This window comes from Salvelinus alpinus, chromosome 34 (assembly GCF_045679555.1).
Source record: "Salvelinus alpinus chromosome 34, SLU_Salpinus.1, whole genome shotgun sequence".
NCBI classification, from domain to species: domain Eukaryota; kingdom Metazoa; phylum Chordata; class Actinopteri; order Salmoniformes; family Salmonidae; genus Salvelinus; species Salvelinus alpinus.
In genome coordinates, this window is record NC_092119.1 from 20143275 (window position 1) to 20157456 (window position 14182).

At 38.6% G+C, this 14182-nt stretch overlaps 1 protein-coding gene across 1 annotated transcript; it reads right to left on the reverse strand.

The window, feature by feature from the left end:
* Positions 1-1574: 1574 nt before the first annotated feature.
* LOC139563641 (forkhead box protein G1-like) lies at positions 1575-3994 on the reverse strand. Its single transcript, XM_071382484.1, has one exon. It carries the CDS (start codon positions 3771-3773, stop codon positions 2535-2537), a length of 1239 nt encoding a protein of 412 aa, XP_071238585.1. The 5' UTR covers positions 3774-3994; the 3' UTR covers positions 1575-2534.
* Positions 3995-14182: the final 10188 nt, after the last annotated feature.

Sequence of the window (14182 nt, forward strand, 5' to 3'; positions counted from 1 at the left end):
GCCCTTACCCAATCCATATTTAAAATGGGATACACAGATTGTAGTCTTCATGACACATGAGACACCGAAAACACGAGAACTTGAAATTCCTCAGTTATAGGTTTAAAAATATCTATTATTGTGCTGACAGACAGTAGCGTATATATTTCCGCCTCGATTAGCGGTTACATCACCCATGCAGTATAGGGTAAAGCAACCCAGTTGTAAAGACCAACGCTTGGCATGCAATCCTTTAGTTAATGCTTTGTTCTAAATATGATACGGAGTCCTCTCTGTGGTTCAGGCATATTGATTGCTAATTGTTGTGGCTAAAAGTGCAAGCTAATACCTCGCACATTGCCATATTGTTAGGCATTTTATTTGATTCTGCATATTCTGTATACGCCTGTTGGCGTAGCCTACATTTTAAATAGCCTAACAATATGGTATGTCCACCGTTTAGAATTTCTTTCATTTATTATCAAACTGTGAATAAATGTAAATATTATCTTATATTTTGTTTGGGAAACAACATTTCTGCTTCAAATATATCATAGTGTTTCTTGGAGCACGTATACTGTATATATTTCCATAGTTTAAGAAGATATATTTCTTCAAGATATAACCCTACCTCATTGCCTTTTGAGTGGTCACCCCATTTAACATTTGAACGATAACATCTAGCGAGGAGATATTGAGTTGCACTAGTCCATTGTGAAAAGCAGTAAGGTTATTGCATTACAGTTATACTCATTTAACACGAGGCCTCTTTAGGAAATGAACAAATTACTGACCGCACAGCGTTGAAAGGTAGACTATATACGCTTCTGTTGTGTTTTATTTGTATTATGTATGCCCTACTACCACTTCGGATGAAGAAAAATACAATAAAGAAAACAATTAAGTAAAACGTATTCTACAGGTTATAGCTGCACAGGCATTTAAATAGTCATGAATTTCCTTATTATTCATTTACCCTACCATTACATAGAAATGCTTTAGGAACACATGTAGACCTATGGCCTGGTCTGAGTTTTAACAATTTAATGCCCCCGAAGCTAATCAATCAATACTCATCATATAGAGGCTATGAGGGAGATGAAGGAGGACAAATACACAACCACACAAACACCAGCGGTTACTGTTAATACGTGCTAAAGGGCTGAACCGAATCCAAAACAGCCCGCACGAGACCATGAATAGTCACGGGCATTCTGCCTACTACTAGATGTTTCATCTTATCCATCCCTTTGCCACACGATTGCTAATGTGTGATTGCAGTTTATTTAACATGGGTAGGCCTGATTTTGTTTTTAACAAACCCATACTATGTACCAAGTGGTGAAAATAAGGGAGACAAAGAAAGGGTAAACATTTTTTGGGGCAGTTGGTTCTCAAAGCCAAACGCTGAACCGAAGAGGCCTTTCACGGCTGAAGGCCAAGGCCTAGGTCCTCCACGCACAGTGTTGCCTGCACAGTGTTGCCTGCACAGTGTTGCCTGCACAGTAGTCCAATTAACAACCACATGCAACATAACAACCTACCGAAACGTACTAATATTCGGAATGACAAAAAAGACAAAACTTTTCATCAGATATGGACGTAACCTATTATTTTATTTTGTTCGATTGACAGTTTTAGCGACAAAACACGGGAATAAGACCACAATATCACAACCATGAAATTTAAAGACAACATAAACAATCACTCAATATTTGTATGAGGCGTTTGCTCAACACGGGTTACACGTTCGCAAAGTTAACCTATAATTACAATAGGTATTGACAGTTCACTAAGTACAAAAAGGATGTGGTCTGGTGGTGACCACATTCAGTAAAATATGCACAACACAAGCTAAAGGCATTCATTCATTTTGTCCCCTTCTGAATCTGTTCTGGTGCTGAATACTGAAATTCTCAAGTATTTTTTCTAAACCCATTCTTTGGTCTATAAAGTATAACAGTATTGTGAAAATGTAATATATAAATGAATGTCATAAAGTACTAGCCTAATTTGTTCATAATGGGAGAGGACAAAATAACAAAGAGCCATGGGTTGGTATGGTTATTCTGCATTTTAAAAACACATTTATTTGAAAAGGAAAAATAATACAAATTAGTGTTATTTTTTTGTTGTTGCAAAAATCATATTCCACCAGTGCACTCATGATACGTGATAATACTGCAAACATGGAGACTGGTGGTTGATGTGATGTTATTAGATATTCTTAATATTAAAATTAGGCAAATCTGCAGACTATTTAAATACACATTCTAAGGTAATGCCTCTCAGTCCAAAACCTACATTTACTCTTTTATTTTTTGTTATCACATTGCACGTTGCTGACGGTGGAATAATAAACAACTCCCCGACACATGACATATGCCTACGTACACAGAAATAAATGCAGAATTTTACTAAAAATACCTGGACTTCAGTTCTGGCTGTTTTCATTTTGTTTTTCTCTTTGTTTACTTTATCTTTTCTTTATATGTTTTAGAATGTAAACGGGTGTAAAATGTTCACTTACAGTCTTGCTCCCGAGGGATGTTTTGTTAGTGTATAAGTGGATTTGAAGTTGACCCTTGATTATGATGTGTGAAGTAATCAGAAAGTCCTCCAGAAAGTCCTGAAGAGAAACTTGGTAGCGAAGACCTTAAAGACTCACAGGGAAGAGATGAGGGCGCCTGCGGGGAGGAGGAGGAGGAGGCAGCCCTGGCCGCCATCGAAGCGCTGCTCTGGGAGGTCATTGATGGATGCGGGACATGGGGGAAAAAGTAACTTGTCTGTCCTGCAAGGAGGTTTATGGACGAACATGGGTTTAAAGAGTAAGTCCCGGAGCAGGGCACTGATAGACCACATGGAACAGAGGCCGCCAACGCCGCCGCCGTTAGGTGATGAGTGGCATAGGGAATGTCTCCATTCACAAGTCTGTCAACACTTAGGCCATTGGAAGAAGGGAAAGAATGGTTGTTCCCCAAACTGTTTTGAGTCAACATTGTACTGTAGGACATAGGATGACTAGGGTAAGCCGATGATGTCCCATTGTAGCTCAATGCGCTGCTGGCCCTCGGATGGTGAAGCGAAAGAAATGGTGACATTGGCCAATATAGAGAGCCGGCTCTATCCATAAAGGTCAACCCAGAGGAAGTAAGACGAGCACCCCGCTTGAAAGCCAACTTTGCCCTGGATGTGGTCGATCTCCGGCGAAGTTTGCCTGTTGTCCCACCGATAAAGACATCGTCACTCGAGGGGTCAAGCATCCAGTAGTTCCCCTTACCCGGGTCATCATAGTGCCGCGGGACTTTAACAAAACATTTGTTTAGGCTAAGGTTATGCCTGATGGAATTCTGCCAACCCTGCTTGTTCTCCCGGTAATAGGGGAAATTCTTCATAATGAATTCGTAAATACCGTTCAGAGTTAGTCGTTTCTCCGGACTCTGCCGAATAGCCATCATAATTAAAGCATTATAGCTGAATGGTGGCTTCTCGTACTTGCCGTTTTTCTTTTCACCGTCTTTCCCACCGCTCTCTCCCTCTTTGCTATCCTTCTTCTCTTCCTGTTTTTCCTTTTCGTCCATGCAAGTGGTTTCATTGGACGAATTGTCACTTTTGGTGCAAATGTTCTCTGACTTTGCATCTTGCACTAGGGAAGGTAAAGGGATCTTCCCCTCTTCTTCTGATACGGTTCTGTGGTGGTTGTCACTTTGGACGGCTTCAGGCACCAGACTGTTTATACTGAACGATGATTTAGGAATCATTTTCACTTCTTTCCGTTCTCCCATATCCAACATCACACGCAAGGTCAAATGGCAATAAGCAGCAGCACAGTTATATCTCAATATCTTACACCGGCAACTCTGCTAATAAAAACTATTTCATGTTCTTTACAACACATCGATAGGAGACAGATAGCTACAATTAATTATGGAGCCACAGACACTACGCTGTAAAAAAATTGGTTGAACCTTTACGGACTACAGCCAACCACATCACCATAAGTATTAACGCGTCCTCCCTTCTTCCAGCCAATCACAGAGTAGTTCTTAGCAGTTGCTTAAGTGCGCAAGGATACACACGTTCACCAATGCAACGCAGAATGGGCTCATCTTTATCAACAAAGGATTTATTTCTCGGACCAAAATCATACCAAGAAATTAGACCACATAACCTTAATCCATTTCACTGCTCTTGATATTTCCAGATTGCTGATTCAACATATCTCTCCGTCTTTAAAGTTTGTTTACATTTCGTTGGAAATAAACACAAGAGGATCACAGAAATGTAGCGGCCGAAGAGAGGTACTACTTTATGTCTCAAGCATAAGTAGCCTTCTATTCAAATGTGGATATTAGACAACTTATGTTTGAATAATGGACATGACTGTGACGTTTTTATATGGAGGAAGATTTAGGTTACCTATCTCCACCGTAGCAAAACGGCATGAAGCCTATGTTCATGGTCCTTATTAAATGTTCAGGCAGCATTCAAATATTATACTTAATTCATATTTAATTATGTTTGTTTCCCCTCCATCTTTTTAGAGTTCAAATAAATCCAAGCCCCGGCGGTCAGCTACTTGGAGCGCGAGATCTCCATCTTGGACTCGTGCGTAATGGTTTCGACATATCGTTTCAAGAAGTACCCCTTATATTTTATTTACAGGATATGCGGCGTTGCAAACATCACAAGCATATCATAATTATTAGTATTAGTATTAGGCCTACCATTATCAGCCTAGTAGTAGGCTAGCCTACTATTAGTAGTAGTAGGCCTAGTACAGTAGCCTAGTATATAAGTAGGCCTTGTATTAATAGTATTATTATTAAAGTCTACTACTTTAACCACATATCAAAGCATACAGTAGACCTTTAATCATTTTCGTCATATTAGTAAATCCCTATGACGGGTAACAAGGTTCACATGGGGGAAGGGGGTTGTAGTTGCCTGAGGGCACACAGTTAATGTGTTGTGAAAAGTGTCATGAAATGTAATGTTTTGTCATATCTTTAATTGTATATAACTGCCTTAATGTTGCTGGACCCCAGGAAGAGCTGCTGCCTAATGGAGATCCTTAATAAATACAAATAGAAAATATGGTCATAACTCTCCAAGAAACAACGGTTGCACCTTGGAGTCGAATAAAGCATCGTCTTCACCCATCTTCCATTGATTTAATCTGAAATCTGAAATTCAAACTCAAATGTATTACTTTATTCCAGATTGGGAGAACGAGTAGCCTAAATTTTGGACATGATATATGGTTCTCACAGTGCTCAGCTCAGACCAGTTCCAGGTCAAACCAGCTTAGAGAGCTTGTCTATTTGTATATTTGTATTTGTATATTTAGGTAAACTCATATCGATGTTTGACAGGATGGGACACACACACACACACACACACACAAACATACACGAACGAAGGTGCACGTACGCCGAGACAAATTCACCAAAAAGCGAGCGCAACAGAGCGAAAGAAGTGGTGGAAACTGAGAGCCTCGTGAATTCCCACAAGGTGACTTTTGTTGGCTAGACTTACTGTTGATGTAAATATTAGTGGCATTCGTTAGAAATGTCAAGCCAACATCATGTGTTTGAAGAAAAAAATAAAATACAGATTACACAAAGATATCCCAAAATAACGGCGTTTTCAGCCTATAACAGTTGTAGTTGTCCTATAATAACACAATTAAACAAATCATGTTATTTTCGATATTTTGGTCCTGTCATGATGTTGGTATGATATCCAGTATGTTGTTTCGTGATTAGTCATTGATGATTTAAGACAGTGCTATGACGAATGGCTACCTCGGATTTTTCTTAATACTGTTGCCTGCTATTATTAACATCTAATAAAAACAATAATAGCCGATATAATAGCAATAACAACAACAATAATAATAATAATATGTTATGCTGTTATAGTAACGCACTTCATTTTTATCCAATTTCTGAAGTGAGGGGGAGGGGGGAGTGGGACAAAGCATGATGAGAGTTTTTTTGAGTAGGCCTAGTCCAAATATGTTCGATGAGTGAAATTTCAACAATACTTTTGGTATATCATTGCCAAGTGCAAATAGTTTAAAAAGTCGTGTAATTTCATTTCAAGTTTGCAAAAATTAAGAAAGGTAAACTGTGTAGGCCTATAAGCACCAGCAACGCAAATATCTAATCTATGCGCAATATGATGGGTGGCAATATGATGGGTGGCAGGTATCGGTTAATAGCGATGGACCAGTAATCGAAAGGTCTCTGGATAGAATCCCCGAGCTGACTAGGTGAAAAATATGTTGATGTGCCCTTGAGTAAGGCACTTAACCCTAATTGCTCATGTGAGTCGCACTGGAAAAGTGTCTGCTAAATTGTACATGTACAAAAAAGTGTTTTTTCTTGCATTCTCATGGTGGTGATGAGTCCAACTTTCCCGGAGACTAGCTGTTCCCTAATTGCTCATGTGAGTCGCTCTGGAAAAGTGTCTGCTAAATTGTACATGTACAAAAAAGTGTTTTTTCTTGCAATCTCATGGTGGTGATGAGTCCAACTTTCCCGGAGACTAGCTGTTGTACAGAGAATGTGATACTCCTGAGCAGCCATATCGCATCACTTAAGGAACGGACTGGTTGTCACACTTTCTTTCAGCTCTGGAAACCAGCGGGAGTAAACAAACAAGGTCATGAGCACGTGCTTTCTAAAGTTTGTGGTATTATCTCTGCAACGTATATCGTCTATGTTGTTATAGCAAATTAGTTTGCACTCACCAATATGTCATTTAATATATTTAACGAATAAATGTCAGTTCTATGAGTAAAAAAAATACCAGTAATAACCTATAATTAAAGTAGGCTACATTTGAAAACTGCATGAAAGACAATTAAGGGCTCTCCTAAGGTAGTAGTTGTGGAATTGTTAGGTTAGATTACTCGTTGGTTATTACTGCATTGTCGGAACTAGAAGCACAAGCATTTCGCTACACTCACATTATCATCAGCTAACCATGTGTATGTGACAAATAAATTTGATTTGATTTTGATTTGAATTATGGCCTAGGCCTGTGTTGCGACAGTGAGTGAGGACGCATATGCATCCGATTTCCTCACAAATCACATTCATCTACTTGATACACCCTGCAAATTAAGTGCCGCATCGTTTGTTTTGTGAAGGCTATGTTAATGCATGTGCTTGTTTTAAAAACACATATTTGGAGACCCTGCTACTGCAGCCACTGATTAATCCTAAGGTGTCGGTATAAGGTAATTAACCTAGCCTACTACAAGAACTGATGCACAGGCCTGATGCACAGCACATCAATATTGAGGATTAATAGCAAAGAGTAGGAAATTAGTAGGCCTATTTGTTGCGATTATTGCATAACAAAATAATTTGATTATTGTCTTATTTCCAAAAGTAAATGTCTGCCTTAAATAAAAAGTTATTCAAACACCATGTTTCCGTAAGGGAACCTAAAGTAAATTAATGGTAGCCTATAATGGTTTAGAACGAAGTTCCGGCCATAAAACTATGTTATGTTCCACACCTAAAACAAAGGCTTACAATTTAATGTCTCAGACTGACAAGCACAATTTAGCTGGACTCCCGAGTGATGCAGCGGTCTAAGGCACTGCATCTCAGCGCAAGAGGCGTCACTACAGTCCCTGGTTCGAATCCAGGCCGTATCACACCCGGCCGTGATTGGGAATCCCATAGGGTGGCGCACAATTGGCCCAGCGTCGTCCGAGGTAGACCGTCATTGTAAATACGAATTTGTTCTTAACTGACTTGCCTAGTAAAATAAAGGTAAAAAATATATATTGAAAGTACTAGCTTAATCCGTGTATAGGCATGGATTTGTTTTGATTACAATGTCAACAGGTAGGCCTACTGCAACATATTTATAAACACCCCGTTAATCTAACAGTTATTATTCACTTTCGGGCACAAATAGTGTTATGTGGTCATGAGACGATAGGCAAGCACAGCACACACGATAGGCAAAACTCCGTTATTAAACTGAACGATACTGGCGCACATATGAGAGCAGAGAGCCCCCTAGCGGTATAGGACAGAAAGCCATGTGTCGAATATAACAAGTGTAGACCTTACAGTGAAATGCTTACTTACAAGCCCTTAACCAACAATACAGTTAAGAAAAATAAGTAAAAAATAGATAAGTAAAACAATTATTAAAGAGCAGCAGTAAAATAACAGTAGCGATGCTATATACAGGGGGTGCCGGTACAGAGTCAATGTGCGGGGGCACCGGTTAGTCGAGGTAATATGTACATGTAGGTAGAGTTAAAGTGACTATGCATAGATAAAGAGTAGAGTAGCAGCAGCGTAAAAGAGGGGGTGGGGGGAACAATGCAAATAGTCTTGGTAGCCATTTGATTAGCTGTTCAGGAGTCTTATGGCTTGGGGGTATTGGAGAAAATCATTTTGATTCAATTGATACAATGAAAATACAATGTTTGATCTGGAATTGAAATTAAACTATTCTATGCATGTGTTATAATGGCTAACAGAAACACAAATTACTACTTCAGTTTATAACATATTTTGCATAATTTAGGTACAGAGATAAAGTATCTCTACAACTGTTATCACAGCAACCCGTTTATATTGATTTATAGACCTTGATAAATAAAAAATAATTATTATTCGACGTAGGCCTAATTATTTGATCATACATTTTGATTATAAAATTGGTCTGGTCGTGGATAACTTTTTTGGGACCTAACCTAACGGCAAACTTTTTAATTGCGATTTTGTTTAGAGGTGCTACATTACTGTATTGTAAATCTGTATTCATTTATAACAGACAAGCCTGCAGTATTTTGACCGTTATGTTCCGTAGTCGATAGCCATGTGTGGGATAGCTGCACAGTTGGAAAGAGTGTTTGCATTTCGTCTTACCCTAATGTGTGTAGCAGGCTATATTCATTTATTGGTCAACCATAAAGTGAGCGCTCAATTGAAGGTGTGTGCATATATGTTCTCCTGCAACAAATCGGAAAGATGCTAAATTTCAAGCCAATGTTCATACACAACAGGACGTTTTTTTTCTCTTTTGTGGTTAGGTCAATTGAAGTAATAAAAAACAACATTTGTTGAACAGAGATATTTGGCGCTATTGTAATCTCGTTATTTTGGGAAATATCCTATTTTTGGGAGTTTTATAATTAGTTTATCAAGGAAAATGTATTTACATGTTCTTAACTGATTTTACTGGCCGAGACCAACATTGTTAAATCTTTGAGCTGTGTGGTGATTGATTTAATCAGCTGCAGCAGCAGCTTTAGGAGGCGCGTGATCTGAATAACGAATAACCTATCGAATGAAGACAATTCTATAGGCTTGGGGCCACTGAGTGTTCAAAACAATAGGAACACCTGCTCTTTCCATGACACAGACTGACCATGGGAATCCAGGTGAAAGCTATGATACCTTATTGATGTCATTTGCTAAATCCACTTCAATAAGTGTAGATAAAAGGGAGGAGACAGGTTAAATAAGTATTTTTAAGCCACGAGACAATTAAGACATGGATTGTGTTTGTGCGCCATTCAAAGTGCCTTTGAACGGGGTATGGTAGTAGGTGCCAGGCGCACGGGTTTGAATGTGTCAAGAACTGCAACACTGCTGGGTTTTACACGCTCAACAGTTTCCCGTGTCTATCAAGAATGGTCCACCCCCCAAAGGACATCCAGCCAACTTGACGCAGCTGTGGGAAGCATTGGAGTCAACATGGGCCAGCATCCCTGTAGAACGCTTTCGACACCTTGTAGAGTCCATGCCCTGAAGAATGGGGGCTGTTCTGAGGGCAAAGGGGGGTGGGGGGAGGTGCAACTCGATATTAGGTGTGCCTTAACTTTTTTACACTCAGTGTAGTTCACAATTAAATGCTTGACAAGCAAGCCGAATAATGATGTGATTTTGTAAAACAAGAAAGACAGGCATATATATTAAATTAAACAGAATATGCAGAGCTATATCTGGTAATCTGACAAATAAGCCTTTTGCCAGCTTGTAGCAAGGCAGATCATGACATTTGCTCATGAATGATTTCTATAGAATCCGTGTAAACATTATAAAGGGTAAGCATTTATATCTGGAACATGTTGTTTCGTTTAAAATGTATTATTTTACAATTAGGATGTTGATTTTTCTGTTGTTTTTCAATCACAATTCAAACACAACGTAATCGATGTTCAAAACATGATGTCCTGTAATTACTAGAAAACCTCAAACTAATGTAAATGTCATAAATATAACCACTATAAATATTAACCACCACACAGAAATAGTGAAAAAGAAATTACCAAAAATAAACTAGATGGGACTTGCTTTAAAGTAGTGGAATAAGTTTAACATGTTTTAATTAAGCCAAGCAGTTAAATATACTCATAGTTAAATTTAGCAAAATAATTGGTCTGATTATTTTGATAGACTACACTATCAACCTTATTATTTTGGATTGTGGGGCAGTTGGATCATCACAAATAAATACACTCAGACTAGCCTACTACACTTGTATACAATCCTACTAGAATACCACAGTATAGAATACCACAGTATAGAATACCACAGTATATGACAACTGTAATAATAGAGTACAGAAGACAAGGAGGCGTTGCTGAAGTTTAAAATAAATAAAATCAACTATTTTATATTGAGCTTTTAACCCTGAGATTAATTTCTTAATCAAATGATAAAGCTGTTAAAATAAAGTTATGACTGGATAGATAAATACATACAATTGAAGTCGGAAGTTTATTATTAAAACTCGTTTTTCAATCACTCCACATATTTCTTGTTAACAAACTACAGTTTTGGCAAGTCGGTTAGGACATCTACTTCGTGCATGACACAAGTCATTTTTCCAACAATTGTTTACAGACAGATTATTTCACTTATAATTAACTGTATCACAATTCCAGTGGGTCAGAAGTTTACATACGCTAAGTTAAAGTGCCTTTAAACAGCTTGGAAAATTCCAGAAAATGATTCCATGGCTTTAGAAGCTTCTGATAGGCTAATTGACATCATTTGAGTCAATTGGAGGTGTACCTGTGGATGTATTTCAAGGCCTACCTTCAAACTCAGTGCCTCTTTGCTTGACATCATGGGAAAATAAAAAAAAATCTGCCAAGACCTCAGAAAAAAAATTGTAGACCTCCACAAATCTGGTTCATCCTTGGGAGAAATTTCCAAATGCCTGAAGGTACCACGTTCATCTGTACAAACAATAGTACGCCAGTATAAACACCATGGGACCATGCAGCCGTCATACCGCTCAGGAAGGAGACGCGTTCTGTCTCCTAGACATGAACGTACTTTGGTGTGAAAGGTGCAGATCAATCCCAGAACAACAGCAAAGGACCTTGTGAAGATGCTGGAGGAAACTGGTACAAAAGTATCTATATCCACAGTAAAACAAGTCCTATATCGACATAACCTGAAAGGCAGCTCAGCAAGGAAGAAGCCGCTGCTCTATAACTGCCATAAAAAAGCCAGACTTCGGTTTGCAACTGTATATGGGGACAAAGATCGTACCTTTTGGAGAAATGTTCTCTGGTCTGATGAAACAAAAATAGAACTGTTTGGCAAAATGACCATCGTTATGTTTGGAGGAAAAAGGGGGAGGCTTGCAAGCCGAAGAACACCATCCCACCCGGGAAGTACGGGGGGTGGCAGCATCATGTTGTGTGGGTGCTTTGCTGCAGGAGGGACTGGTGCACTTCACAAAATAGATGGCATCATGAAGGAGGAAAATTATGTGGATATATTGAAGCAACATCTCAAGACATCAGTCAGGAAGTTAAATCTTGGTAACAAATGGGTCTTCCAAATGGACAATGACCCCAAGCATACTTCCAAAGTTGTGGCAAAATGGCTTAAAGACAACAAAGTCAAGGTATTGGAGTGGCCATCACAAAGCCCTGACCTTAATCCTATAGAAAATTTGTGGGCAGAACTGAAAAAGCATGTGCGAGCAAGGAGGCCTACAAACCTGACTCAGTTACACCAGCTCTGTCAGGAGGAATGGGCCAAAATTCACACAACTTATTGTGGGAAGCTTGTGGAAGGCTACCCAAAACATTTGACCCAAGTTAAACAATTTAAAGGCAATGCTACCAAATACTAATTTAGTGTATGTAAACTTCTGACCCACTGGGAATGTGATGAAATAAATAAAAGCTGAAATAAATCATTCTCTCTACTATTATTCTGACATTTCACATTCTTAAAATAAAGTGGTGATCCTAAGACAGGGAATTTTTACTAGGATTAAATGTCAGGAATTGTGAAAAACTGAGTTTAAGTGTATTGGGCTAAGGTGTATGTAAACTTCTGACTTCTACTGTAGGATTGAAGTGTGTGTGTGTGTGTGTGTGTGTGTGTGGGGGGGGGGGGGGGGGTTAGTGATTGGTAGTAGTGCTGTTCTGATTTCAGAATTGAATATCTGAGAAGTGGTCCAAGGTGTTTACTCTCTGTCTCATGCTTAGAATGTTCTCACCCATTGTTATAATTTGAAAGTTCTGAAAGAGTTAATTCAATAATGAGTTGATGTGGTTACTAAAACAGCTGTACCTCTTGATTGGCAGTAGATATTTATATTCTTATTTCCAGATTTGAATAGTAAAGAAATATACCACAATGTCATGACCTGTACATTTTTGTCTAAAGTGTAGGGAAAGTGGTCAAAACAGCAGTTGTTTGAAAAAAAATTGACGAAAAGTTATTGATGCATTTACTATAACAGCTGTATCATTAGATCTGTACAATATATTTCTGTTCTGATTCCAGATTTGACTAGCAAAGTAGACTAAGATGTTATACTCTCCAACTTTTTGTCTAACTTGTTGGGAAAGTGGTCAAAATGGCAGTTGTTTGTAAAAGTTGAGATGAAAAGTTGTTGACACAGTTACTAAAACAGCTATATCGTTGGATCAGTATAATCTATTTTTGATCTGATTGTATATTTGAATAGCAGAGAAATGGACAAAGATGACATTCACTAAGTCTTTATCTAAAGGGCTGGTAAAGTGGTCAAAACAGCAGTTGTTTCAAAAAGTTAAGAGGAAAAGTTGTTGATGTGACTAAAAAAGACAAATCATTTCATCCGCAAAAGAAAATGATGTTCTGATTCCAGATTTGAATAGCAGAGAAGCAGAGAAAAAAACGAACAAGCACTATATAATGACAGGTCATTCAATAAAGGCCAAGTCTTTGAAAGCTGCATCCTCCGAAGATGGAGGGGGTCAGTTCATGGCTTGATCGAAGGGAGGTGGACAGAGGATGGTAGATGATGGTGATGGAATCTTCTGATTATCTTTTTTTTTATGGGCAAGTCTGGGAACCAGCCTGACTCTTATAGCCACTGGACTTCTCCGCGTCCACTCTGTGTAGCAGCCACTTGGACAATGCCTCACCAGCTCTGGCAAATATTTAAAGTCAGGATTTTTGCTTTGCAAGTCCACACTAATTATCTTGCTTGCTAATAGGTCTACATTCCAATCATTGTGTTTGCGGCAATAACCGAGCCTACATAGAATCCCTTGATCCCTTTCTTCTACACTTTTAGGGTTCCATCGCTTGCTTCATGTATATGACCCTTTAAGGTTCTATATAGAACCCTTTTGTATGGTTCTTTAATCGGAACTCCGGGGGTTCTTCTTCACTGAACCAAATATATGAATCCTTGGATCCATATAGGGTTCTAAATTAAACCAATTTCAGTTCTATATAGAACCTTAAGGGGTGCCATATATGAAGCAAGCATGGAACCATTTTTGGATATTTCCAGAACCTATTTTTCTAAGAGTGTACCCAGATGTCTCGCCTATGACTACATGCTTTTAACAATAAAAATGTTTGATGAAACGCATGACCTGAAATATCATGGCGCATTACCCAAAGTGTGTCAAATTCAACAACATGATTGTGTGGTATAAGCTATAGGCAGACCTAGGCCTCGTCATAACGGAAATATGTGCACCAGCAATTATGAAGAAAGAAAATCACAAATTATTTCACAAATAGACACAGCTCAAGATGTTAAAACAATTGCAACATCTCGAATGAACTTTTGAACTACAAAAACAAGGAATAGACTTGAGGAATTGAATAGCTTGTTGCTTTCATTGTCTCTGTCGCCACCGTGCGGTAGCAAATGTTGCTGATTCAAGGAGGCATAGTACGCTACT